Here is a 26,399-nt window from a genome sequence, read left to right as displayed (position 1 = left end):
ACAGGTGTTCCCTTGTGGTTGTGAGCTCTAAATAGCTGTCCTGTGATAAGGTACTTTTGTGGAGGTATTGTAAATCCCTTAAGTTTTACGTTTTTCCAGGGTACCGGAGATGTTCTGAGAACATTGATTTTTCAAACAGGAGCCATGTTGAATTAACACTTATCCAATGTGAGGCACTGTGCCAGGGAGAGAGTTCTCATCGACATTATGATCCTGGAAGAAGGTTTGGATGGTGGCTAATGAAGTAGTGTGAGTGTCAGTAGGAATGATGCAGACTGAAGGAGAAGGTATAGTCTTTATCTAAAGAATGTAGGGTTCGCCATATGTCAACTATCCTCATGCCCTAGAGGTGTGATTTTAAAAAAAAAATTATTTTGGAGTAGGGGACAGTAGATTTACTGGAGGTGCAAACAATCCTGGGGTCTAATATGAAGTTAAAGTTTCTGCCAACAAGAAGGGTGCCCTCAGCAAACCCCTGTAAGGACAATAGATATTGAGATGTGACAGCGGGTTTTGTCTTGGCAGATAAAACAAAGCTACTTTGTTAATTTTATTCTACAGGAAGATTATGGATTGTTATATAGATTAATATTTAGCTTTGTGCATGCCATTGAGAGCTTGGGAACATTTGTCAAGCCTGTGGTGCTGGGCAACAAAGAAGCGGGTGGTTAGGAAAAAATATCTTGTGGTAAAAAGATAAGGGAGAAGGTGTGTGCGTGGGAGGTAAGGTAAAGAACAATAGGGTAAAAGCTAATCAGAGGAGATTAGGTCAAAAGGAATCGGGACAAGTACGCAGATAAGGAGTAGGAACCCTATTAATCCGTCTCCTTAAAAGGATAGCCTTCTATGTGGTTCTGTGGCAACTCATCTGGGGGTCCTGCCCAGAGATAATAGGCTAAGCCTAGTGGAAATGTAAACCTGCTAATTAACACTAGTACAACCTCTGCAGCAGAGAAGTTGTGGTTTATAGATAAGCAACACATATATTAACCATAAGTCATGTGACAATCAGAACACATTTCAACAAAAATACCATACCTAATGTGTGGAAGACAATAAACATTTAAACATTTTGGGTCAGCACCCTAGTAACCAAATTAGTGGATAGGAACTAAGAATCCTAGGCCAGGGGAGATCATCCCAAGACTTCAGCAGCAAGGTACCAACCTTGACATTTTAGCAGGAGTGGGTCAAAGAAAGCAAGGAGCATCTCTCAGCAGTCCTGCAGAGGTCTCTCCGTCCAGATCAAAACAATGGCCGCCATGCATAGTAATCCTTCCTGCTGAAACTACTATCATTATATCTATTAAAGGTAAAGTACAATAAAACGATTAAGACTAAATGCAGTGAGACTTCTATGAACCCTCCTTATCCCAACCATCAAGGGGGAAAGGGGTGGGATAGGAAGGGAACCCATTAGCATGAGAGTTATTCACAGTAAATGGAGCATTAAAGAAGTTTACCAACAAGAAAGAAACTCAAAGAAATTAAGAAGTTAGTCAAAAGATATCAAGGAAGACCCAAAGTATTAAGGGAGCATTTCCTGAGAAGAAGCAAGATGGTGGGGTAAGTCCAGGTCAATGGGCCCCCCCGTGATCCTCCCTCGAATATTTTTACCCAGCAACACATGGGTTATAGCAGTCCAGTTGGGTCAGAGAAACTAGGGAAATACACAGATCTAGAATAGGTCAAACGGGTGGGACATCCACCACATTCCAATGAGGGCTACCATCCTAGTATCAGGCCCTAATGCCGTGTAAAGAGGGTCCTGAGACAGCTTGTGATGGAGTTAGTGTCTGTCTATCCCAGTCATTCCTGGAGCCCATGGATAAACTGGAGATTGATGTATTCAATGAAGGAGGGTGTTGGTTAAGGGGCAATCCCTGAGGCCATTTGGATAGTTCTACTGGAGCCAGCTGAAGTGCTGATCTCGGGCAGGAGAGATCAGAGAGTCCCAGAAGACATGTTTTTTCACATTTTGGCCAATTAGCAGTTGAAATGGAAAACAGCCAGGAAGGGTTTTAGAGCTCAGCATAAATTCAGAGTGTTTTTAGAAACATCCAGGAAAAGTTGGATGGGTGAACCCACAAAATCAAGGGGGCCAGTTTACCACACTTGTGCATGATGTTCTCTTTAGTGCAGGAAAATTGGAGCATATAACATTGCGAGAGTGTTCCAGATCCGACATCCTGGGACCTAGGGCTGTATGTACCCTGTCAAACTCCAGGTCCACATCTGCAGATGTGTTGAACAATTTAGCAAAGATTGAATTTACGGTACCTGATAAAGCGTTGGTGGAGACAGACTCTGGTAAACCCCTCCTGATGTGGATATTTTTCTGGGGGATTTCTGTTTTCTGAGTGCGGATTTGTGCTTCATTCTGCATCAGTCTGTCGTCTTGGGACTGTACTTGTAAAGGAAAGCTCATTGCATGTAGTTTTTAGGTGTGCAGTGGCAGGGCCACATCCTGCAGAGATTGGCGTAATATCTGGAAATAAGCCTTGGAGGTGGCCTCCAGGCGTGCAATGCCCTGCTCTGATAGGGAGAGCCCTGATGTGTGCTTTCCAAACCCACTCCTCACCTGCATCACAAGAAGGGTCCAGTGCAGTGCAGGATGCAGTGTCAGGCTCAAGAAGAGTGGCCCTTGCGCCCTGTCCCCTGGTGGTGGAGTCAGAGGATGAGAAGAAGCCTGTGGTCCCATGAGCAGGAAGATCGGTGGTATTTGGTTGGGCCTTACGAGTTTCCTTTTGATTTAGTCCCAGGGGCAGGTGAGAGCAGGGTTGTTTGTGCATGAGAAGAGAAATCCCCAGACAGGTCCCAGAGCTTCATGCCTCTATGTAATAACTTATATTTATTAATTAACACGTGTCCTTACCTGCACATTCTGGCTGTCCTACCACTAATTTTTGTGTGGCCAAGACCAGAGAAATGCTGATTACCATGGTTTGTGAAAAATAAAGACAATGATAAGAACCAATTTATTAACTTATCAAAGCTCAGAATTTACAAATTTGTAAGTGCTGATAGAAAATATCAAAACCGTAACCTTATGTATATTAAACATCAACACTAACCTACACAAAACAAACAGTTAAAGATTCATTTAATGTGTGAATACTGGCAGAAATGTACCTGCTGTGCACTGTGATTTTGCAGAAGCAGTTTACTAGGAACTGTTTATATTCGGTTGATTACTGTGTAGGTAAATGAAGCAGCCTGCATTGAATTCAGTAAATTCAGGCTTTCTACCACAGACACCAGGTGCATTAACTATGCACACCTTGTGCCATATTTTGATGTTTAGTGTCATGGGCTCATGTTTTTACATGATGATCCTCTAATATTATTGTGTTTTACTAGTTTTAATAGAGTTGGTAGATTTTTAGACACATCAGCAATGTTAATCAGCGTGTAAATGATTAAACACTCAGTTCCCTCAGTTTAACTCATCGGTAAAATATCAAACATTTAACAGAACGAAAATCTCTGTGGTTGAAAACTGTTTTTATTTTTTATTTTCATTATTTACTAATTTGTTAATAGTAGTGATCTCTAGAGGTTTCTAAATTAATAATATATACATATATACTAACTACGGCCCTGAGGCAAGGGTACACCAAGAACTGACACATTTATATATTCCGTGGGATAACTTCCTGAACCAGAGATCTATGAAGAAAACTAATTTTACAGACTTGTCAGTCATATCAAAATATACTGCATTTGTTCTCTCTTTGGTGTACCCAGTTTCAAACGCTGTTTATGTTAACACTGTTATGACTTACAATATACCATTACACGCATCACTTTCTGAGAAGGTGTTTTTTCAATATGGTTCATCTGGTGTTATTTCACATGTGGGTTTCTTTTTGGGCAACTGGCTCCCCATTTTACACCTCCAGCACGGTCACTGCATAAAGGAAAAAAATGGCTGGAGCCACACCCGTGAGTTTCTGTACACACAGAACATTCGATGCATGGTTGGGTAAGATTGTATTGTTTTGAAAAAATAAATTTAGCCCTCTTATTAAGGTTTCTTACTCCCATTACCTTCAGGCCATTAAGGCAAAATGCTAATATAATGATAACTGCTCCCAGGGCTCAGGTATTTAATTAAATTCTTAGGTGAATAGCAATATGAAGCTTGCAAAGAACATCATAGGTAAGCTAAACCTAATCCTATAATGGCTGATGATCTAAGTAGAAGTGAAGGTGGGGTTTGTTAAAAGAAGAACAATTAAGGACTTTAAATGTATGAAAAGATCCAAGGTTGTGTTAGAATATTTTAATTAGATTAATAAATGTAATTATGTTTGTCACATATCTGTTTACTGGTATTATTAATTAAACACTGGCACTGGCTTTTCTTTAGTTCCATTTTTTTGTGCTTTTGCATTAGATTGTTTTTATGCTCTTTTGTTTTGTTTTTCCCAATGTTTGTGCTCACTATGTGTTACACCTTCTCCTAACCACTACTGGACTGGGACAGTCTTAAATAGGTTGGTTCTACATAATTTACAAATGATTTAATCCATTTTTTACAATTGCAATGACAAAAACAAGTGATGTGATTAAGGTATCCTACAAAAAAAAGCAAAAGCTACTACTTTGTTAGTCATTTGCATCTTGTTAGCAAATGTTTTCAATCCTGGACCAGATCCATTCCAGATTTTTTTGGATCACCCAGGTTAACTGATAAGTGTATCCTCTCCAGTCTTTGAGAGTTTTTAAAAATCAGGCCATTATTTCTAGAGCCCCTTTTTTGTATAGTTTCTCCCTATGAATCCTATCCTGAGGAATCATTTTAATATCACAGTTTCTAACTTTGCTTGATCTAAATTGATAACAAAGATACATGACTCCTACTTTACCTAAGCCCTGAAATTGAAAAATTAACATGCCTAAAACATAGGACACATCTTCTTATTTACTTTAGGCCTCTCTCATTTCTTCATGAATTTATGTAGATTAGTTGTCTAAAATGTAGATTTCCAGTAGTCAACATTATGTGGCCAACCTAGAGTAGCAATTTTTTTTTCTACTCTTTTCACTCCTGGACTATATCTGTAAGTATGTAGGCTGACAATGTTTAGCAATCCTATTCATAAATTTTACTGCCGATGCTGTTTTCTCATAGGGACAGCAGTCCAAATAGCTACCAAGGGTTGGAAGAAAGTTTTGTATGTTTTGCCAGACTGTACTTTTGGTTTAATAAAACTACTAAACCACCATAACAAACAGACTAAAAACTCAAAACAGCTGCACCCTCACTTGAACAGGAAAGCAAGGGCCTACACATAGATTTATTTTGCTCAGCCTAAATCTGCTATGAGCTCTTAAAAATTTGTCTTGGGCTGTATTTCAAGACCTGAGACATTGGCCTAAAATGAAAACCCAAGGCTATTTAAAAAGGTGCAGCATAGAATAAGAAGTTGTGTGACCTCTTGGATAAAACTTCATAAAGTTTATTAGTGTACTATTTAAAAAGTCATAAAAATAAAAAATAATTGTAACAACTTGATTACATACTAGAAAGCCTATGGCAGAACTGCATCTTCAGGGAGAATACTGGTCTTCTTACCAGTAGGAGATTGTCCCAGACATATATGAAAACATTCCCAAGGTTGAGATCTTGACCAGTGGAGGTGTATTGCGTCTGCCTTCTTTTTATCTACAAGGAACATGTGAGAGTATCGTTCAGGAAATACATAATACTTGTATTTACAATGACTCTACCTTAGACCCACAATTTATACCAAATATATATCTAAAATATGTTCTACACATTCATAGGGAATTACTTTCTGAGGAAGTCACTTCAAACCCGTTATTGTTTTCATGTTGTTTCTGTTTCCCTCCCCTTAGGGGAAAAATCTTCTGAATAATCCCCCCTCTCTCTTTTTTTTTTTTTTTTTTTTTTTTTTTTTCGGGGCAATTTGGATCTTCCAAATTTATTCCATTTTTCCTTGTTGCAGAAATGGCCTACTTTTCACACTTCATTAGTGGATCGGAGTGCGAAATGACCCCTCCGGTTTGAGGAGGTGGTGGCTGAGGTCAGCAGTCTATGTTTTCATGCAATTACAGTCATACACTTAGAAGGTATTGAAGTCTCTATCTGCTAGGGACTGGAAGAATCCTCTGGATAGTTTGCTGTTTAGAGGCAATCCCCCTAGAATGACTCTCAGAATTTACCATGGGGTGTAAATCTCCCCACAGCGTGCATATTTGATAGGCTATGCCCCTACCGCTAACTGTCTAAGGTGTGCACAGGATTTTATAAAATAAAACTAGAACTGGCAAGAGATGGCTCATTACATTACTTCATATTTGATTAACTATGATCCACTGACCCCGGAATGGGCGATTTTAGGTACCTATTATTTACAAGGTGCAAAGATTACTGGGCGCAGCCGCAGTTTATTGGCTATCCTCTCTATAGTGGCCAAAAAAACAAAACCACATAAATGGCTAGACCCAAATCCACGGACACTTGGGCTTTTTCAGGACAAATTGGGATATGTTTTAAGAATGGCCTGGATTGAGGCATCTCTGGATGAGGAAACTAAGGTGGGGAAATTTTTTGAAACGTGGGAAGCCTATATAGCGACCCAGTATCCGTCAATGAAACGTCAGATTATGTCCACCTTTGAACATACCTCCTGGTATGCTCTGCGCATGTTAGAAAATGACCCCCCTGTGGTCATAGTTTATATGTGTATTGAAACTTCCTGATATTGTCAACAAGATTGTCTAACCCTTTTTTCCTCCTTCCATATTATATAAATATACTTTCATATGACTGTCTTTTTTCTTTGTTTCTGTTTAGTTTTCCTTGTGTTTTTTTTTTTATTCCATGTATATTTTTCTACACATTTGTATATTTTATGTCAATCTATATTATGTCAATCTTGTTATAACCCTGATTGTTCTGTTTTTATTGTTATTTATTGAGACATCCCTTAATAAAACGTTTAAATAAAAAAAAAAAAAAAAAAAAAAAAAAAGATGTCTACAGCCCTGTTTGCCACATTTTTAGGTATAACTAGTTGTTTTTTTACTTTTGTTACGCTGTTCCCATTTAATGCATATTCATTTGCGGGCTAGAGCTAGCACTGTGGTTGGTTGAATTAGATGGGTTGTCCCAGTATTCTTTTTTTTTTTCCTTATAAAAGTAAAGGTGACTAGATACACCAAATAAAATTGCAAATACGAATTTCCTAAGAGTGCTTTTTCATTATCTGTTTGAAGAAGGATTTAATTTTGATTTCAGCTGTTAACCAACCAGGAGTCTCTGTCAAATTTCCATCTTTATCACAGGTATTCCATTGCATATTTTTCCAGGCTCATCTTTGGATTGATCTTTCTTTAGTAATTTATTTGTAGCCACAGGGATTCTTATTATTGTGTTGATATTAAAGCCCTCCCTAAAGGGAATAGCTGTAAAGCTTTTAATCTTTTGCCATTTTGTCTTTTATTGTGCGTTAAATTCTTCTTGGGCATCTCTTTTATTAATCCATAATCTCTTCTAAACAAGTAAGAATGTGAAACATAATACCTTTTAGATAATATTTGTTATCATCATCTCAAAGCAAAAATACATTTAGATTAGGATTTAAGAAAAATCTCAAGTTTTAAGAGGAAATAATGTAACCAATATGAATGTGAAAATGGACCAACATTTCTTTCTCGTTACTCCCTTTGCTGTACCTTGTTTTTTTATTAACAAATATATAAGTAGGATTTAACTGTAAAATTTTGACACAGATGCCATCTTCCTTTATTTTATGTTGTGTGTGTGTGTGTTTTTTTTTTTTTTTTTTTTTTTTTTAAGTTGATGCTAAATTATCTAGCATTTATGCCCATCACTTTAGCCCCTATTACTATTCCCTCTTTTATTCAAAATCTACCATTTAAAATTAAGTACATTAAACAAAGAATAAATAATCAATATGTTTTCCACCACAGAAAACAATTCTCAGTCTCTCAGTAAAAAACTAAATACTGTTTAAAAACCTACTTTCCTTCCAATATGAAAATTTGCGTACTAGGAAATCTGGTTTCTGTGGGCATCCAGAGGTATACACCTCTACGTACCTGGTGTACACTCCCATGGGCAGCTTACAGGTCATTTTTGAAGTAGTATTTAGTAGGTTTCCAGTTCACTTCTTTAAAAATTGTGTGTAATTTATGTACATCAGGCACCCAAAGGTGAGCAAAGTTCAGGGCTTTTTAAACTAATGCAAAATGTCAAGGGCAAATGAACATTAGTAAGGTATTTGTAACAGGTCAACAGTTAACTTTTCAACCTTAAGTTGGGATTTCAATAACCGGGCACCTGAGTTTCAAGACTTACAGGCGCTCTGATCGAAAGCTAATGCTGCATACAGGCTATTACTTGCTATATACCCATAGTAGCAGTTTTGACATAATACCAGTTATCCCTTAAAATAAATCTGTAGTCATTTATTGGCATAATAATGATAACTCAATTTGCCTGATTTCCAGTCAGCCACTAAAGTATTTAGAAAAATTACAATCATAAAATGTTTGCATAAACACATATAAAATATTAGAAGTTACATATAAAATTATTGCCAGGTAAATATCTGCTTTTAGTTTTTAATTATCAATGAAAAGGATCAATTTAGTAATTTAAAAGTAAAAAGTAGATATTTCTTGTCCTTTGATTTTTGGGTTTAATCTTACATGCAGTTTAAAGTTTTAATCAGTTTCTAGGATTTATTCCTTTTTCACTAATATGTATATAATGGCTGTACACCATAGCCAATTTTGTTTTTTAAGTCAAACAAAAGCTAAAAATATGGTATAGTTATAGACTATACATTAAAAGTAGAGGTGATCAGGGCAGCTACCAACTCCACTTAGATGCTTTTTAAAAAAAAAATACCTTATCTGTCCGCATATGTTATTTATTTACTGTATACAGTCTTAACTTTTAGAACTTTAACCGGTTACCATTTTGAAGTAATATTGTATTGATGTTTGCAAACTGATTTTTAAATACTTTTGATAAACAATTGGGCAATTATCTGAGAACCTTTAAAGTCATCAGTACCTTATTTTAACTTCAGAGGTACTGCAAATTTAGAAAACGGACTTAAAGCAAACTGTAGAATGCACTTAATTACAAAACCAGGACAGCAGCAAATTTTAAAATATGTATAATACATTTCTGTGAAACATATCCAGTAATATATTTTTCTTTTTCTGTTTAAAGTAAATACAATATTAATTATTAATAAATGAATAAACAGCTATTGTGTACTATTTTTAGATTTAAGCTTAATCAAGTTATGTCATTTAAATAATTGTAACTTGTATAAAAATGTTAACATAAAACTCAAGAGAATATTATCTTACATGGGTAAAATGGTTTTCCCTTTAAAGTAAATAAATAAAGGAAATCTAAGACATAGGTTACAATTATGCTTGTAACAGTATGGCCAAAAGCTGGCATTGATCCCTAAAACCTCAATTAAAAATTTTTTGAAATAGCCTCCATAATTTCACCCCATGAATGTTACATTGATGTAGATCCCAACAAACAAGAGCCTCATCACTCCCTACAGTAATTTTTCTTTTCAGTATCCAGCACTTTTTATAGGTGATTCTCTTGCACATGATATATGTCGGGTATTCTTTACAAAGGTGTACATTCACTAAGCAAAGTGAAATATCCCTTGCAATGGGCAAGTCTCATTTTCTCAACCCCAGTTTCTCACCTAGTATATTATACATTGAGGTAGAGTAGAAATGTATGCATACACTGCAGTATTGGGAAAAAAACTGTGCCATTATCATTTAAGGGGATAAGAAGAACAGATCCAAGAAACAGGGGAATCACTAAGCTGGGTACAAGGTAAAGGCATAAACCTTGGAAAAAAAAAGTAAAGAATATATTGTGACAGGTTGATAGGTGGTTAGTGTGACTGTTTTTAAGTTGAACAACACAAAATTGATGTATGTGAGAATATGAACATGTGAGGAAAGAGAATAGCAGGAGAATTTTGCTAGTAAAATAGATATTGTGGCTAGAATAATATCTGGAGATAAGTGCAGGTATATAAGTGGCGGCCATATCTTATTGTTAATATAGTGAGATAGAATATTAAAATGTATCTTTTATGTGTACCCCTTATAATAACTTCTTTACATTGGAGGTCATAATGTCCCCTAATAACAGCGTTTTACAGTGCTCAGTGGTAACCTATAGCTTCTGATAAAAGGCTTGCTTACAATGATTACAAGTGTTGTACATGCCCCCTTTCTGATAAAAGAGCATTTATCTTATTAAACTCTTTTTCAAAAAAAATTGTCAGCAAAAACAGAAGTACATTTTAGTTTGTCTCTACAGACAATATCAGTGGGGTAGGTTTTGTTTGTTATTTTTCAATTTGCATAACCTAGAAACTGTAAAATTGCTGTCTGTTTTAAAAAAAATATTGATCTTCAATCATTTTAATATATTTCCCTTTTCATTTAAAGGAGTATTAGTGCACAGTATACTTATATAAATGCATTTATGGGTAAAAAATAAGCTTAAGCAAAAATTATAAATCATGCAAAACTGAGAATCAATCATACACAAAACTGCTTCATGTATTGGTCTTTAGTAAATCAAGCCATTGGTTTTGCAGACAAGGATGATGTTTTTTTGGTTTTAGGATTGTGTATTTAGTGTCTGCATTTCCTCCTCTTGTTCCTTCATATAGTATGAATATCTCTGTCTGTCTCTGCGGTCCTGAGGTTTTAAAGTAAACTAGAAGGCATTTCACGATGTCTAATGAATCTAAGCAGTATATTTACTTTGACTGTGATGACTGTGAGTTACTGTAAAATGACCGAAAATTATTACAGTCATTGCTATGGAATGCAGACTAGACTTTAGAGGCAAACTGAAATGGAATTGTGACATAATAAATCCTTGTAACTCTGCATCAAAATCTCTTTCAGATATTCCTTAAAGCATTTAAAATGTTTCTGCTTACCTGTTGCTAACACCCATGTGCCAAGTATTGGTCCTTACAAATCCTTACTTAACCGCAATAAGATCCTATTCCAGTGGTGCTTAGTGGCAGGCAGTAAAGACAAAATTTGTAGAACATGGCTAGCAAATTCTGAGGACCCAAAGAAAGTGTTTTGTTCATTATTATTATTATTATTATTATACAGTATTTATATAGCACCATCATATTACACAGTGCTGTACAAAGTCCATAGTCGTGTCACCAACTGTCCCTCAAAGGAGCTCACAATCTAATGTCCCTACTATAGTAGTAGTCTAAGGTCAATTTAGGGGGAAGCTAATTAACTGCACGTTTTTGGGAGGAAACCGGAGTACCCAGAGGAAACCGACGCAGACACCCACGCACCCACACAGAGAACCTGCAAACTCTACGCAGATAGTGTCCTGGCTGGAATTTGAACCTGGGACCTAGCACTGCAAAGGTCAGAGTGCTAACCCCTGAGCCACTATGCTGCCCATTATGCTATACCTTGTTTAAAAAAAGAGGCTCTGCAATATGTAGGGATGGCATTACCAAGTGGAAGCATATTCATTCACATCTCAAAAATATAAACACTTGTCTATATATAGAAGACTGGTGGCACAGCCTGTGCAGAATTCTGCATAAGAAAAGGACAATGAAAAGTGCCAACATGCAACTTATATGTGAACAACATACTGGAAGACCACCCTAAGCTGGAAAATAGACTTTAGTTTTCATTCAGAGGAATACAATATACCCTTTTGGAGAAACGCACGTAAGTTATACTATCCCAACAATGGTAAATTTCTTGGCTTGGTGAAATATCTGACTAATGTGACTCTATAACGAATGAACATACAAGGAAAATGCAGAAGAAAATAAAGATCACTACCTCTTTCAAAATAAACCTATTGGGCAGATGAGTAAGATAATATTACAGCTTGTGTCAGAAACAGTTTGCAATGCAAAATTTAATAGATTGAATATGCAATGCACAGCATACACCAGCTACATGGAACAGTTATTTATAACAATTCACACTGTGCAATGGGGAATACAGGTTGTCGCATCAATGTATTACCATTTGCTGTTAAAGGAAGTACTGGGGAGGCATTGTGTGATATAATCTTTAAACATTGATGTTGATGCCTGCAGTAACATGAAAGGGAAGAAAAGGCTTTGTGCAAGCAACGATTTTGTCTGGTAAAAAATGAGTATCGTTCATGCCGTGCAGCAGTCACACTTGAACTTATTTCATTTAGATGCTGCTAAATCTTCTGTATTGTTTGTCACATTTTTAAAGTTTTGCAGAAAGTATAAAGTATGTGATGTTTAGTTCATCCACACAGTGGTGGCTAATATTAAAATACAACAGGAGCAGCTTCACCATCAAACCACTCTCACCACTGGTGAAAATTTGGTAGAAGAAATATGTGTGAAATTGACTGCCTATCCAGAGAAAATGAATACATGAGAAAATATCTTACCTTACTGATCGTTTAGTTATGGGCATAAAAGAGTTTTCACTCATCAGACCAAAGGAAATAAATAATATGATACTAACTGATAAGTGAAGACTTGAGGATTGTTGCAAATACTTATCAGAAAAAAATTGAGGATCTTGATCACAATGACGTAGGTAGTGTAGTTGTAGTTGTAGTTGTGCCATAGGGGTTGCCTGATGATGCTTCAGAAGAGAGAAGCTTCACAGGTTGCAGCTTAATTAAAGCGAACATATCATCACATTTTTAGCATTACATAACCTTTTATAACGTGAAAAAAATGTGTCTGTGATCGGGCATCCATCATCAAGAGACTTACTGTAATGTAAAAATAAAGTCCACTCAATCTCATGCATGCACGATGAGAATAGCATTTTTTTACATTTGAAGGAAGACACATCAACTGATTTTGCGCCTGCATCGTGCACGTTGAAAGAATATGGCGGTGCTGGATGGAACGAGTGTCAAATAGAAGGGCTAAATCAAGACCGTGTGGGATTGTTTTATTACAGTATTGCTGTACTAATCGAAACAAGTTTGTAGCTTGCTAAACTGGGCTGGCTACCTTTAAGTTGTATATTGATGTTTAATTGAAGACAGCAACAAGGAACTTTTTTGGCTTTGGAAACAAATTAAAACTCCTTTAAGTTTTTTTTGGCCTTCTATTGTGTACTAAAAACAGCTAACTTTGGTTAGCACTAACAATGTAAGTATTTGGTTGTATTAGAACCAAAATTAATGTAGATTCTTTAGCTGATTTTTCAACTGACCCCATTCCCAACAATGCTGGCATTTAGGTAATTTAGACTGAAAGTTTGGTTGGGCTTTAGAGGATTTATTACTTTGCCTTCTTTCTACTGTCTCTTGGAGATTGGCACACATACACATCACACTACCTGCTTTTTAAATTTCTTTTTAATAAACACATTCAGTATATACCAATATAAAAAGAAGATTCATTATCATGATATATATATATATATAAATTTATATTTACTAGCTACTAGTAAGCCATGGATAACTAGTCATGGGGGTAATTGAACCACCTTAATCCAATCATACTATCTGTTGAGGTAAATGTGGACTGCCCAAAAAGACAAAGGCCCTGATTTAATAAAGCTCTCTAAGGCTGGAGGGAATACACTTTCATCAGTGAGCTGGGTGATCCAGCAAACCTGGAATGGATTTCCTAAAATTATTAGCTATTTGTTAGCAAATGTTTTCAATTCTGGACCAGATCCATTTCAGGTTTGCTGGATGACCCAGCTTCACCGATGAAAGTGTATTCTCTCCAGCCTTGAAGAGCTTTCACAAATTAGGGCCAAAATCTTTAAAATCACCGTATTATAATTTCATAATCCAATACCTATTTTAATAACATCATCTAATCCTATGGTGCCATAATGACTGGTTTAGATGGTATTTGTGGGTCTGGGTAGTTTTATTAGAACTAAAGATGTTGAATGAATGAATAAGAAGTGACAAGTCTTCATTAAACAATACATAATAAGTCCAGTTTATCCAATCATACTATGTGTCCAGTTTGCAATCCCTAAATATATTATGATGCAATCATAATAAGTCCAGTTTATTGTGACCTGAAAGACAATCTACACAATAACATAAATGATTTCAATTGCATATAATAGACCCATATCTAACAATATAAAATAAAGAATATACATTATAAAATTTTAAGATGTAATGATTATTAATAAACAGGATTTATTATTATTATTAAACAGCGCCAACATATTACGCAGCGCTGTACATTAGTTAGTGATGGAATTTGATCATTAGGAATGTTTTGTGTGCTGTATGGGAACCTTTGAGCTTTGTTACAATCGTAAATATTCTTTAAGAAAACTGCTGAAAACAACTTTATTGTTGCAAGGTCATCACTAGTTAATTTTTCACAATCAGTGAATCAGTACAATCAGTTTTGCTCAGAAGCAGTTTACTAATATCTGTGGAAGTCTGAATGTCAGAATAAACTAAGGTAAGTAAAGAACTCATGTGTTCTTTTAATGATGTTTGCACATTTTTGTCTCTCTGTGAGAAGGAGACTACTGTGTAATTTTTGCAGTAAATTACTGTATGTATTTCAGTAGGTTTTCATTAGGTTTATGTGTTTTTTTTGTGTGCTCAATAAAGAACCATATATTACTGGTACTAGTAAGCATGTTTCTATTCTTGGAGCAATAAGAATGCAGAAAGAGTGTACCACTGTTCTTCTCTTTGCATATAAGAAACCAATAGAACTCAATATAATGCACTTTATTATGTATTTAATAATGTTGCCTTAAAATAAGTGGTAATTAGTTACATTTTTTTTGTACTTTTATTAGGATTTAAAGATTACATTTTGGGATAAATGTTGTCTTAATAGAAGAGGCTGGTGTTAGGTGACTAGACTGGTATCCACTCATTTTATGCAAACATTCTATAGAGAGTGGACTTCCCACAGCTCTGTGCTCCACACAAGCCATGTACAGCCAGTGATTGTCATTTTTGCATGTTTATGTTGATGTGTTTGCAAAGGCATTTTGTGCACATAAAGTATATTTATATCATTTAGGAGCATAGATGAACGCATTTTTAACTGGCATTATATTTGAATAAAAATCTTTTTTTTTTTTTGTTTTTACAAATAAGCATTTACCACAGGGCTGTCATATTGTCATATAGCAGCGGATGCTAATTAATCTTTACAAACCCATGTAAGGTCCCAGGTAACCCAGGTATGATCCTCCTCTGAGCTTTTCAGTTCAGTTAACTTTTTTGCTATGTTGTGAAGTCTAAGCTCATAAAAATGGGATGAGTCCAAAATAAATAAATTTAAAAACATTAATATGTAATAATCATTTGCTAAACTATTTGTAATTTATGGTTTATTCTTCAAAATAATTTATAAAAAAACATTCTACATTCACTTTAATAAAAATACCTTTAAGGCTTAGTCTACACAAACTGTTTCCCCAGCGTTTAAATGCCCATATGTAAAATTCATATTCATTCCAATAGACCACTCCACACCTGTGCGTTTTCCTGATGAGCTGTAATAAAACGCATCCTGCAGCATAAAAACCTCCCAAACACCCCAAAACACTGCAAATACATCCATTGACAGGAATAGGCATTTTGGGGGTATTTAGGAGGTGTTTCCCCTATTTTAACTCTTCTTTATATCTTATAATATATCTTGCTTATCTTGCTTATATCTTATTTATATCTTGCTTTAAATCTGCTTTGTAAACACTTAAAACTCATACAAAAGCTGTATAGGCATTTAAAACCATTTAAAATAAAGTCTGTGTGGACTTAGCCTAAATGAAGTGCTTTAAATTAATTTGTGCTTCAAATAAAAAAGTTGTATGTCTTACATATGTGTGAGTTGGTGTATTAGTGTGACTCTGGCCCCGGAGGTGGCTGTGCAGCTGGATTTGTCTGGAGTTAGGGGATTTCTGTCTATCAGTCCCAGTGAGTGGATAAGACTTAGGAATTGTGGATCCTGAAACTTCTGTTCATAGGTTTTGACAGTTAGGTTCTGATTCCTATTTTGGAGGTTGGAGTTGCGGTAGTGGGGGATACAACATTTCATAAAATGAAAGCATTGGCTAATTGAAAAGATTCCTTTTTTTACTAATAATAATACAGTACTCTAGTAAAAACAAATATCTGTTTTGCAGATTATTCTCTTATTCAAGTATAAGTTTGCTTCCTCCCAATAATTTGAATACAAACATATTATTTAAATGAAATTCTGTTATTTGCAGACAATGGTGAAGAAAGTTGCTGTGATTGGTGCAGGAGCCAGTGGCTTGGCAGCTATCAAATGTTGTCTTGATGAGGGATTGATGCCCACATGCTTTGAAAAATCTGATGACATTGGAGGACTCTGGAGATACAAGGTGGGTGTATAGGGAGTTTTACAAATTAGAGATTTGCTGATTCAAAACAATAATGCTATCATTTGATCAAACACAGAAAAATGATCATGGTCCCATCCTCTACCACCAGTAAAGATACATCCAATAAAACTTGCTGTTAATCACCCCGTTGTGCAATGGATGTAGAGCAATTTGTAGATCACCTATGTTCTTTCTATGTTTCCTTATGACTTCTAAACCCATTCGCCCTTTGTCAGATACAAAATATAAATGAAAAACAGACTTAATTTTTCAAATCAACTTTATAATCTAAATCTTTAACTTGTAATGTGTATTGGATCCATAATACAGTCCTGAGTAAAAGCTTCGTATTCCTTAGTCCTTGGGAAGCACAATTTGTGAAATGTCTGTAAGTGTGTTTGTCTCCAAATTGACACCTTTTCTGTATATTTGACTAAACAGGATTTGAAGGTTAAAGAGACATTTGCCTGTTCTTTCCATAGGATGAACCTGAGGATGACAGAGCCAGTATCTATAAATCTGTTGTTATTAACACTTCTAAGGAGATGATGTGCTTAAGTGATTTTCCAGCACCAGAAGATTGCCCCAACTATATGCATAACTCCAAAATTATGGAATACTTCCGAATGTATGCCGAGCAATTCAACCTTCTGAAATACATCCAAACTAAGGTAACTTAATTATTTATTCATAAAACTAAACACTGTAAAATAGGGATATATTTATAAAGTAATGAATTGGAAATTTACCCGAAATTTATTGAAGTTAAACATTCCTGATAAAAGGAGAAATACCATATCAATAACATGCTAGATATTTACCTGTATATCTAGAAGTGGACACCCACTCCTGTATTCATTTCTACATATATTTTCCTTATTAATTGGTAGCAAAGTGTTCTTTCAAAGCTTTTTTAACATTTTTTCTGGCTTAAATAATATCTGAGACAGATGGTCTGAAGTACTTTCCTTCCTGCTGCTCCAGCATCCAACCTCCATGTTACATTTGCAATGTTCGTCATGTTTCTCTTACACCAAGGATTTAGGCATTTGGCATCTGCTCAAGAGAAGTTCACATTGGCTGATACCTTTCCTTAAATCACTGGATAGATATACTTAAAGAGCTGAGAATGCCCTTCCGTGCCCCAGCCTTTTATTAAAAAGAAAAAAGAGAAACTCTGCCACTCTCTCTTTATATTAGCATGTTTCCTGTCAGCAAGCAAACTGATTGACTCCTTGTTCTGCTACTTCCTTTCAAATGTCAGCTCTTCTATATATAGGAATTGCAAGATAATATAGTGATATTAGGTCAGTTTCTTGTACTTACATCGCCTTCACCTAAAAATATATATTAAATAATTATTCTGTCTTTTATATTTGCCAAGGGGTTAGCTGTAAACACTAGTTGAGCCCAATTTGTTAAAGCTCTTAAGACTGGAAAATATAGACTATCATGAGTAAACCTGGATGATCCACCAAACCTGGGACGGTCAGGAATTTAAATGATTTGCCAACTTCGAGCAAATGATTTTTAAGAAATCCATTCCAGGTTTGCTGGATCACCCATGATAGTCTGTCTTCTTCAGTTTTAGGGGGCTTTAATACATCAGACACTGATTTTCTCTATAGGAATATTTTTAGAAACATTATTTACCATAATATATGATAAAATATAAATCAACTACATCTCAGAGATATGATTAAGTGACTCATATTGACATTGGTTTTGGCAAAAGTAGGCCAATAGCCATGAATACCCATGGCTGCCAATGTTTATGTATCTGTTGTTGAGATGTATTGTCTACTTCGGAGGGCTGGGAAATACATAAAAACCACATGAAGGACCTGAGTTGGTTTTACAATTACAGGTATGTGGTAGATTTAGAACATGAGTGGGCTACCCATCACTTTAGCTCAGTTTTTAAAGTAATAGAAAAATCTGATCAGGGTTCAGCAGTCAAGTAGTTTTACCACTATTTGGGTCCCTGTAAAGTTGTGGAAAGCTCCATGTTTCGAAGTCTTCATAATCTATCAATTGTCAGGTGGCATCATTTATACATTTTACATTTTAAAGCAAGAAGGGTTGGTCCTTCAGGAAGTATTATGGTAAAGGTCAATATTAGGTTACAGGGAGATGTAGTGTAATGGTTAGTGTAAAAGGTAGCACAAGGAGGGGCTACATATGAGGAGCTAGCATCAAATGTTTCAAAAAATTTTGTGTGGATGGGCCTACCTGCCATTGCCGAGCGTCTGGCACAGAATACTAAATCCCACTAGACTGTTTGGAAGATTGGCATAATTTATAGGTGGCATTATTTCTTCTTCCTCATTGACATGTACATACTGTAAGAAAATTAAGAAGAATTTTATCTGCTTTTACCAATATGATTTTGTCATTATTACCCTACCTGTATTCAAACAATTGTACCCTTAAAAAAGTCCTTTAGAGCTTCTGGTTACTTGGCCATCACCAAAATCTGAAGATTTTATGCTGGGGAGCACGGTGGCTCAGGGGTTAGCACTCCAACCTTTGCAATGCTCCGGCCTAGGTTCGAATCCCAGCCAGGACACTATCTGCCTGGAGTTTGCAGGTTCTCCCCGTGTCTGTGTTTCCTACGGGTACTCCGGTTTCCTCCCACATCCCAAAAACATGCAGTTAGGTTAATTGGCTTCCCCCTAAATTGACATTAGACTACATTAATGACATATGGCTATAGTGGGGACATTAGATTGTGTGCTCCTTTGAGGGACAGTTAGTGACATGAGTATGTCATGTAATATGATGGCCCTATATAAATACTGTGTAGTAGTAATAATATTAATAATACCCCAACAACCTCAACTAATGCTGACATGAATGTCTTAATAGCCAGTTCGAAAATTAAGGTTAAAAAAAGTTCATCATCGCTGCTCTGAAAACTATCCAAAATATTGGTCCTTAGTAGTCTACAGAGTTTGTTAATTATCTGTTTCAGACTGCTGTGTGTAGCATAAAGAAAACTCTGGATTTCTCCACCACTGGCCAGTGGATTGTTACCACTGAAAAGGATGGCAAACAGAACACGGCTATCTTTGATGCTGTACTTATTTGTACTGGGCATCATTCATTTCCAAACCTCCCTCTTTCTTCCTTTCCAGGTAAGCCTGTTGTTAGTAGAAGATTATATATGTTTATTGTATAACCAGAAAATCCCCCTATGTTTGTTGTGCTTTGGTTTCACATTGGGCATCCTATTCCCATGCCCTTTCCATCCATTAAAATCTATTTTATATTTTGACACAATGCTAAATGGAACAAATGCAACTATAACCACAGGATTTGATCTTAATGATTAGAAACAGAGAGTGACAAATGAACGAACAATCACTGTACTCCAGGTCAGGAGAGATCTATGAATGATGTCCTGTGACCACTGCACACACATTAGATTCTCGCCCAACATAAGCAGGACAGTTTGTCTGGGGCAATGATCATCTGTCATGTGTTCATGCCTTAGTCTCACCTGTGACAGTTGCTTCCACATGGTGAGAAGTCTGAAATGAGGAGAGTGAGAGATCCAAGAGAATAAATGCAGGAAATGTCAGTGGTTAGGAAAAAAAAACCCAGGAAACACTGTTCTAAATGGTCTAAGGTTGTTAGTGGTACATCACTGGGTTCAGTGTTGGGATCCTTACTTTTCAACAAATTATATGTCAGTTTGGGATTAAAAGTACAATATCTACATTTGCAAATAACAGCAAGCTATTTACTGGAATAAAATCCTTGTGAGATGTCTGTTATCTACAAACAGACTTGGATGCACTGTTTAGTTGAGCAACCAAGTGGCAAATAACATGAAATATTGATAAGTACAAAGTTATGCACTTGGGGGCTAAGAAAATGAATGCGTCACAAATTCCAGGGTGAATTCAACTTGCTCAATAACTAAGAAGGACCTGGGTGTTCTAGATCAGAGATTTCTAAGCCACAATTTCTAACGCAAAGTTTAAGAAGAAGCAGGACCAGATTTCCCACTAGACTACCCAGGCAGCGTCCTAGAATGGCATGACCACTAGACTGCCGGGTTGTCCCTGTCAAAATGACAGATCTCCTATTAACACAAGCACAGCACAGCATCTAATATTACATCATGTTCCCAGGCTGCAGTTAGAACATTAGCCACTAGGTGTCACCAAGGTGCAGCCAGTAGCCCAAGTGTCATCAGGGTGTGGTCAGTAGCCCAGATGGCTTCCTCAGACTGTCCAGAGATAGTGGTGCTGTCAATGGAAAGGGAATTAGGAGGGGGGGGCATGTGATGAAACAGCACACGGACACATCCTTATAAAGCAAAATGTCTACATGCCATCTACGCCATGCTGCCTTGGTGCACAGTAGTCCTGCTGAGGATGCCTCTGTGCCCACAGCCTCCAGAAGGCAATGCAGTAGATAATACATAGTATTAGTTGCTGAAACTACTTCCTGAGAGAGCTGATTCCACATTTTCACAGACCTTACAGTGAAGAATCCCTTCCTTATCCGGAGCTTAAACTTCTGTTCCTCCAGACGCAAAGAATGCCCTCTTGTTCTTTGTAATGATCTCAAAGTGAATAATTAGGAAGAGAGTTCTCTATATAGACCATTTATATATTTATACAGGGTGATCATACCCCCCCCTTAAAAGTCTCTTCTCAAGGGAGAATAAGTTCATTTCAGCTAATCTCTCCTCATAGCTGAGCTCCTCCATTCCTTTTACTAGTTTCGTAGCCCTTCTCTGCACTCTCCCCAATTCCACAATATCCTTTTTGTGACCAAAACTGGACTGCATATTCCAGATGTGGTCTGACCAATGCTTTGTTCATCATCATCTGATTGACCAAAGTTAAGTTTTGATCCAACCTGTAATTAAATATTTTAAAAATTGAACTTTACTTTGTCAAATATTGTATGCTCATCTCTAGTGGCAAATGTCCCATGTCACTAATTATTCTACGTGACTACTACACACTTATACATCCCTATCCCTCCTTTGTGATTGTGCAGCACAAAATGTGACTTAAACAGTTAGTTTTTATACGCATTTTGTTTAGGAATTGTGCCATATAAGGTAACTATTTTAGAGCATCGAACATAATATTGTATATATGATATAAAGAATATATCATACCACAATCTGTGAAAATATATTTATTGAAAAATGTGAAAATGATATCTCCAAAGGTATAGAAAATTTTAAAGGACAGTACTTACACAGCAGAGAATACAAGCTTCCAGATAATTTTAAAGGAAAAAGAGTTCTGGTGATTGGAATTGGGAATTCTGGAGGGGACATTGCGGTGGAGCTAAGCAGGATAGCAGAAAAGGTATGTAGCCTAATTGAGTGCTTTAAATTATGTTCATTCTGCCTAAATTTGCCTTCCTTGATTACTCCTTTTCTTTTTCCCTACATCATTACATCATTACAAGGTCAGTGTGCTTTTCTGTAGGTGTTTTTTTTACTTAGGTCAGGTCATTGCTAGTAAAAGGGGCTTTCAGGGTTGTGAACATAGCTTCCTAAAAATAGGAAGTTGTAGTAACACCCTTTTGTGATGCTGGGCCACCATGATTGATAGAGTTGAAATCCAATGATTGAAAGGTACAGGCAAGGTACAGGCAGGCCAGGGACAGTCAGGAGTGGAAGAAACAGCAAACAAGGCAAAGGCAGCTTTGTGTAACAACATAAGTGGTTCATATAGCAAACCTACTATATTGGTAGTAGCAGGGAATATACTGATTTACCAATGTCCAGTCTTCCTAAGAATGGTCAGACAAAGGTAGTGAAAGCAGTGTCTCTTTAAAAGGTTCAAAGAAAATAAAAAAAGGGCCTGATTTAATAAAGCTCTTCAAGGCTGGAGAAGATACACTTTCATCAGTGAACCTGGGTGTTCTAGCAAACCTGGAATGGATCTCATCCAGGATTGTAAACATTTATTAACAAATAGCAAATAACCTAAATCTATTTGCTTGGATCACCCAGGTTCACTGATGAAATTGTATCCTCTCTAGTCTTGTAGAGCTTTAATAAATTAGGGCCTAAGTTCTTGCTAAATTCCTCTTTTCTTTATCGACCATTAATTTGATCCATTGATATCCAAAAGCAGTCAACTTAGGGGTGCACAAAATGACATCAGCCACCGGTACACAAAGTTCTCTGCACGATAAACCATCATAAAAAACAGCTAGAGTCAGAGTCAGGCAATACATATTATTTTAAGCAAAGACCAAATTCTACAGCACTAGGAAAATATACAGAATACATGGTACAGGACATACCATTCAGTCTAAAATAAAAAAGTATTTAAACCAACTATGATACTTCCCTCCCCTGCAACCCATATTTGATGTACAGAGATGTGTAGTATGTTGGTGCTAGATAAATCCTGTTTATTATTTTTAATAATATTAGTAATAATAATAATAATAAAAATACATGAAGGAAACAACCTAAAGGAAACTGAAACTGCCAACCACAAGGCCATGGAATACAAAAATCCTATCAGAACCCAAGCAAGCAGGAAAGCCTTGACTAAATTAAACTGCAACACAAGGCAGAAACAGCCGAAAGCATACATCAATTTTAGGTTGAAAACACACGCTTAAAGAGTAAGAGGAAGAATGAGGAATACAAGGAACCATTGGGGCTGAACAGCCCTGTGTACACTGAGAAAAAGACTCACCTTGTAAATGGTGTTAATGTCATTCAGAGACAAACCTTCAGACAAAGTTGGTAACTCCCTCTACCATTTATTTTTTCACAATAACATTTTATCCCATGTACAACATGAATTCCGTAACTTCAACACCTTTCACCTGCTTAGGGCTTAATGCCAAGCAGGATGATGCCTCCGGCCTTGGAACTTGTTAGTTGCAAGCGTATCAAAGTTTATTGAGAAATAAAGGAGAGACTGTGAAGTATGGGCAGCACGGTGGCTCAGTGGTTAGCACTCTGGCCTTTGCAGTGCTGGGTCCCAGGTTTAAATCTCAAAACTGTCTGCATGGGGTTTGCAGGTTCTCCTTGTGTTTGCGTGGATTTCCTCTGGGTACTCTGGTTTCCTCCCACATTCTAAAAACATGCAGTTAGGTTAATTGGCTTCCCCCTAACATTGACCTTGGATTCTATTTAAGACATATGAGTATGGTGGGACTGTGAGGCCATTTGAGGGACAGCTAGTGACAAGACTTTGGACTGTGTACAGCGCTGTGTAACATGGTGGCGCTAAATAAATACTGGAAACTATTGGTAAGGGAAATTCGTATGTTAGGGTTCTAGAAAGGCACAGACAGGGGCTGACAGAATATGTCACCAGACTAACAAGGCCAACTGCAGCAGAGGAAATATTTTTGTCAAGACCAGTTGCAGGAGCCTTTAACTCCAAGTAATTTGGTGACCCATAGTGGCAAAATGAGTTAGTACCTCTTACTAAGATGGAAAAGTGAGCAGGAGAAGAAACCACGTTTGTGGCTAAATTAGGAAATGTTCTTGAAAACAATGTACTGCTTTTACACATAAAAACCCAATGTATTGCATTCGATACAGTTATTTTGTATTGGATGCAATACAAATGAATTTTGAATTTCCCGCCCGGCCGGGACGTACACATGCACCGACGTCACCGGGAACTCCCCCGGTGACTCATCGGAGCAGAAGCAGGAATTAGAAAGAAGACGGAGATCGTGGTGCTGGATGGCCCGGGACCCCAGCGGATCAGGTAAGCGCTCTATTTACTAACCTTCCCTAGGTGTTTTTTCTACCGCTAAGGAGGTTAAGATAGTTGAGCATGGTGCATGTACTACAATTTAAAGTGGAACTAAACTGAAAAATAAAAAAATCACACCTTCCTTTAATTTCGCAGATCCCTTGGCCTCCTGGGAGTTTTTGTCCATGGGAAGTACCGGGCGCCACCATCTTCAGCCTACGTCACCTGATCTCACATTGCACCTGACGTAGCCTGCTGTAAAGAGAAAAAAAAAAGAAAAGGAAAATCTTTCCCCTTACTGTAGGAAAATGACTCTTCTGCGCATGCCTGATCTTGGGCATACTCAGAAGGAGCAGCCAGAAGCCTCCTGAGATGTGTGATGTAGGTATACCGGGAAGCGCTGCAAGGTGCTTCACCTTTTTTAATATTTTTACTTTATATAAAAGGGTTGTCTACCCTTTTATGTGAAGTAAAAGTGTTACTTTAGGTATACTTTCATCGTTTAAAAAAAATAAAGCTGAAAAATCTTAGTACTTTAACCTCCCTGGTGGTAATCCTGAGTGTGGCTCAGGGTTAAATTTCATTACAAAAAGCCATAAACCTGAGCCACACTCAAGGTATTAGTTGTATGTGTTCTTGGATAGAGTTTTCTTATCCAAGAACACAGGGCACTAGATTTGAAACTTGTCCCCATTCAACCTCTAGTGTCCGGGGATCGCCTGCAATCACAGCTGTGATCGCAAAGTTCCCACGGTCATGTGACCGTGGGAACTGGACTGCAGATGAACTCTGTGGTTCCACTACGATCCCCGGGGCACTACAGGTTAATTAACCTGTAGTGCCCCGGAAATTGCCACGGCTGCAATCATTGAGGAGATGCCCCGCACTAGAGGTATCTCTTGCTCTGTAACAGACTTTCCAGCACAGTAAAATGATACATTTTTCTCACAGTGGATAAAATAAAAATGTAATATAATGTATCATAATATTACTGTGCTGGAAAGTGTTTTACAGAGTAAGAGATATCATGTCATTGTAGAATAACCTGTAAAAAAAAAAAAATACAAACATTCCTAATAAATTAATACATTAACGCTTTATTAAACTTAATACATTAATTTAACATTCATTTTTATTTTTTTTAACACATTTATATTTTTTTTATCCAAATTTTTGCCGTCAAACCTCATTTTTTTGTGTTTCTTAGTGTTAATACCAAAAGCAAACAGAAGGTGGCCATATTGCTCCACACATACAATATTAATCGGCAAGCTTTCTAAAGAAAAACAATGTTAGAAGGTTGTTTTGAAACTTGCTGTTTTTTAAGGGGGTTCACTGATCTAATGTTTGCTTTTATGTTTTATTGGAAAATAATTAAATTATTCTTCCTTAAAAAGTTAAATCTACAATACCATGATTAACAAGGCACATAGACTAAGAAGCAAAAAACTGAATACAACACCCTTCATGAACTGCAACATAAAGTTTCTGCAGGACAGGAAATTGAAAACTGGTGACATTTTCTCCTAGTAGAGGTTTGGGTGGAATATTTATAGAGTGGTATGCACCATATAAAAATTATAGTTTGAGGAGTTACAGAGGAAGAAACATACCTAATAACACTATACGTGTGCTTTTAGTTAGGAATAAAAAAAAACTTTTTTTTTTTTTATTGGAAGCAGAATAACTTTTTTTTTCACATTTGGATAGGGTGGAGAAAAGTAAAAACCGCTGGCATGTTGGCATTTAGCCTTTGCTTTTTGTTGTTTTGTGTTGAGTCACCGAGGGGGAAAATAAATGGAAATCTCCCAGTGCTTACACAGACGGGGTTAAAAATGTTAATTTAATCATGCTGGTATTTAAAATGTGTGGCAAAATGTAAGCATGAGTCTATCTACTCATGTCAGACACGTCAGGTAAAATCTTTTTTGGGATCTAGTTTACACTGGCTTAGTCCTGTAAATGCTTGTTTGAAAAGCAGTCCTCCTGAAATAGCTTTATTGAAACTTTTAAACAGTTTTAACTGCAGCCTGGGAATTTTAAATAATAATCTTTATGAGGAGCCCCAATTCCAACGCACAATTTACAGAATGCACTATTCAGCATTTTGTAATTTCCTGGTATTTCATGTAAAAAAAAATTTACTTTTAATAAAATTAAATAAAAAAACACAAAAATCAGGTTAAACAAGAATACATAAATAAATAAAAAATACTGAAAATGCGATAATTTGGTATACTGTATAGTAATATATTTTTCTAAAAC

The 26,399-nt window shown here is 36.5% G+C and overlaps 1 protein-coding gene across 1 annotated transcript in view; it reads left to right on the top strand.

Moving 5' to 3' along the window:
* The window catches only part of LOC140337260 (flavin-containing monooxygenase 5-like), a 30,192-nt gene extending 6,890 nt beyond the window's left edge, over positions 1 to 23,302 (top strand). The window contains exons 2-7 of the mRNA XM_072420912.1: positions 16,288 to 16,422; positions 16,905 to 17,093; positions 19,397 to 19,559; positions 21,619 to 21,761; positions 23,019 to 23,160; positions 23,256 to 23,302. Coding sequence (XP_072277013.1) covers positions 16,288 to 16,422; positions 16,905 to 17,093; positions 19,397 to 19,559; positions 21,619 to 21,761; positions 23,019 to 23,160; positions 23,256 to 23,302 — 819 coding nt within the window. The remainder of the gene's footprint in view (positions 1 to 16,287; positions 16,423 to 16,904; positions 17,094 to 19,396; positions 19,560 to 21,618; positions 21,762 to 23,018; positions 23,161 to 23,255) is intronic.
* The last annotated feature ends 3,097 nt before the right edge of the window (positions 23,303 to 26,399 follow it).

Source organism: Pyxicephalus adspersus, chromosome 8 (assembly GCF_032062135.1).
Source record: "Pyxicephalus adspersus chromosome 8, UCB_Pads_2.0, whole genome shotgun sequence".
NCBI classification, from domain to species: domain Eukaryota; kingdom Metazoa; phylum Chordata; class Amphibia; order Anura; family Pyxicephalidae; genus Pyxicephalus; species Pyxicephalus adspersus.
Note: the sequence above shows the minus strand (reverse complement) of the source record. Positions and strands in the feature narration are given on the sequence as shown.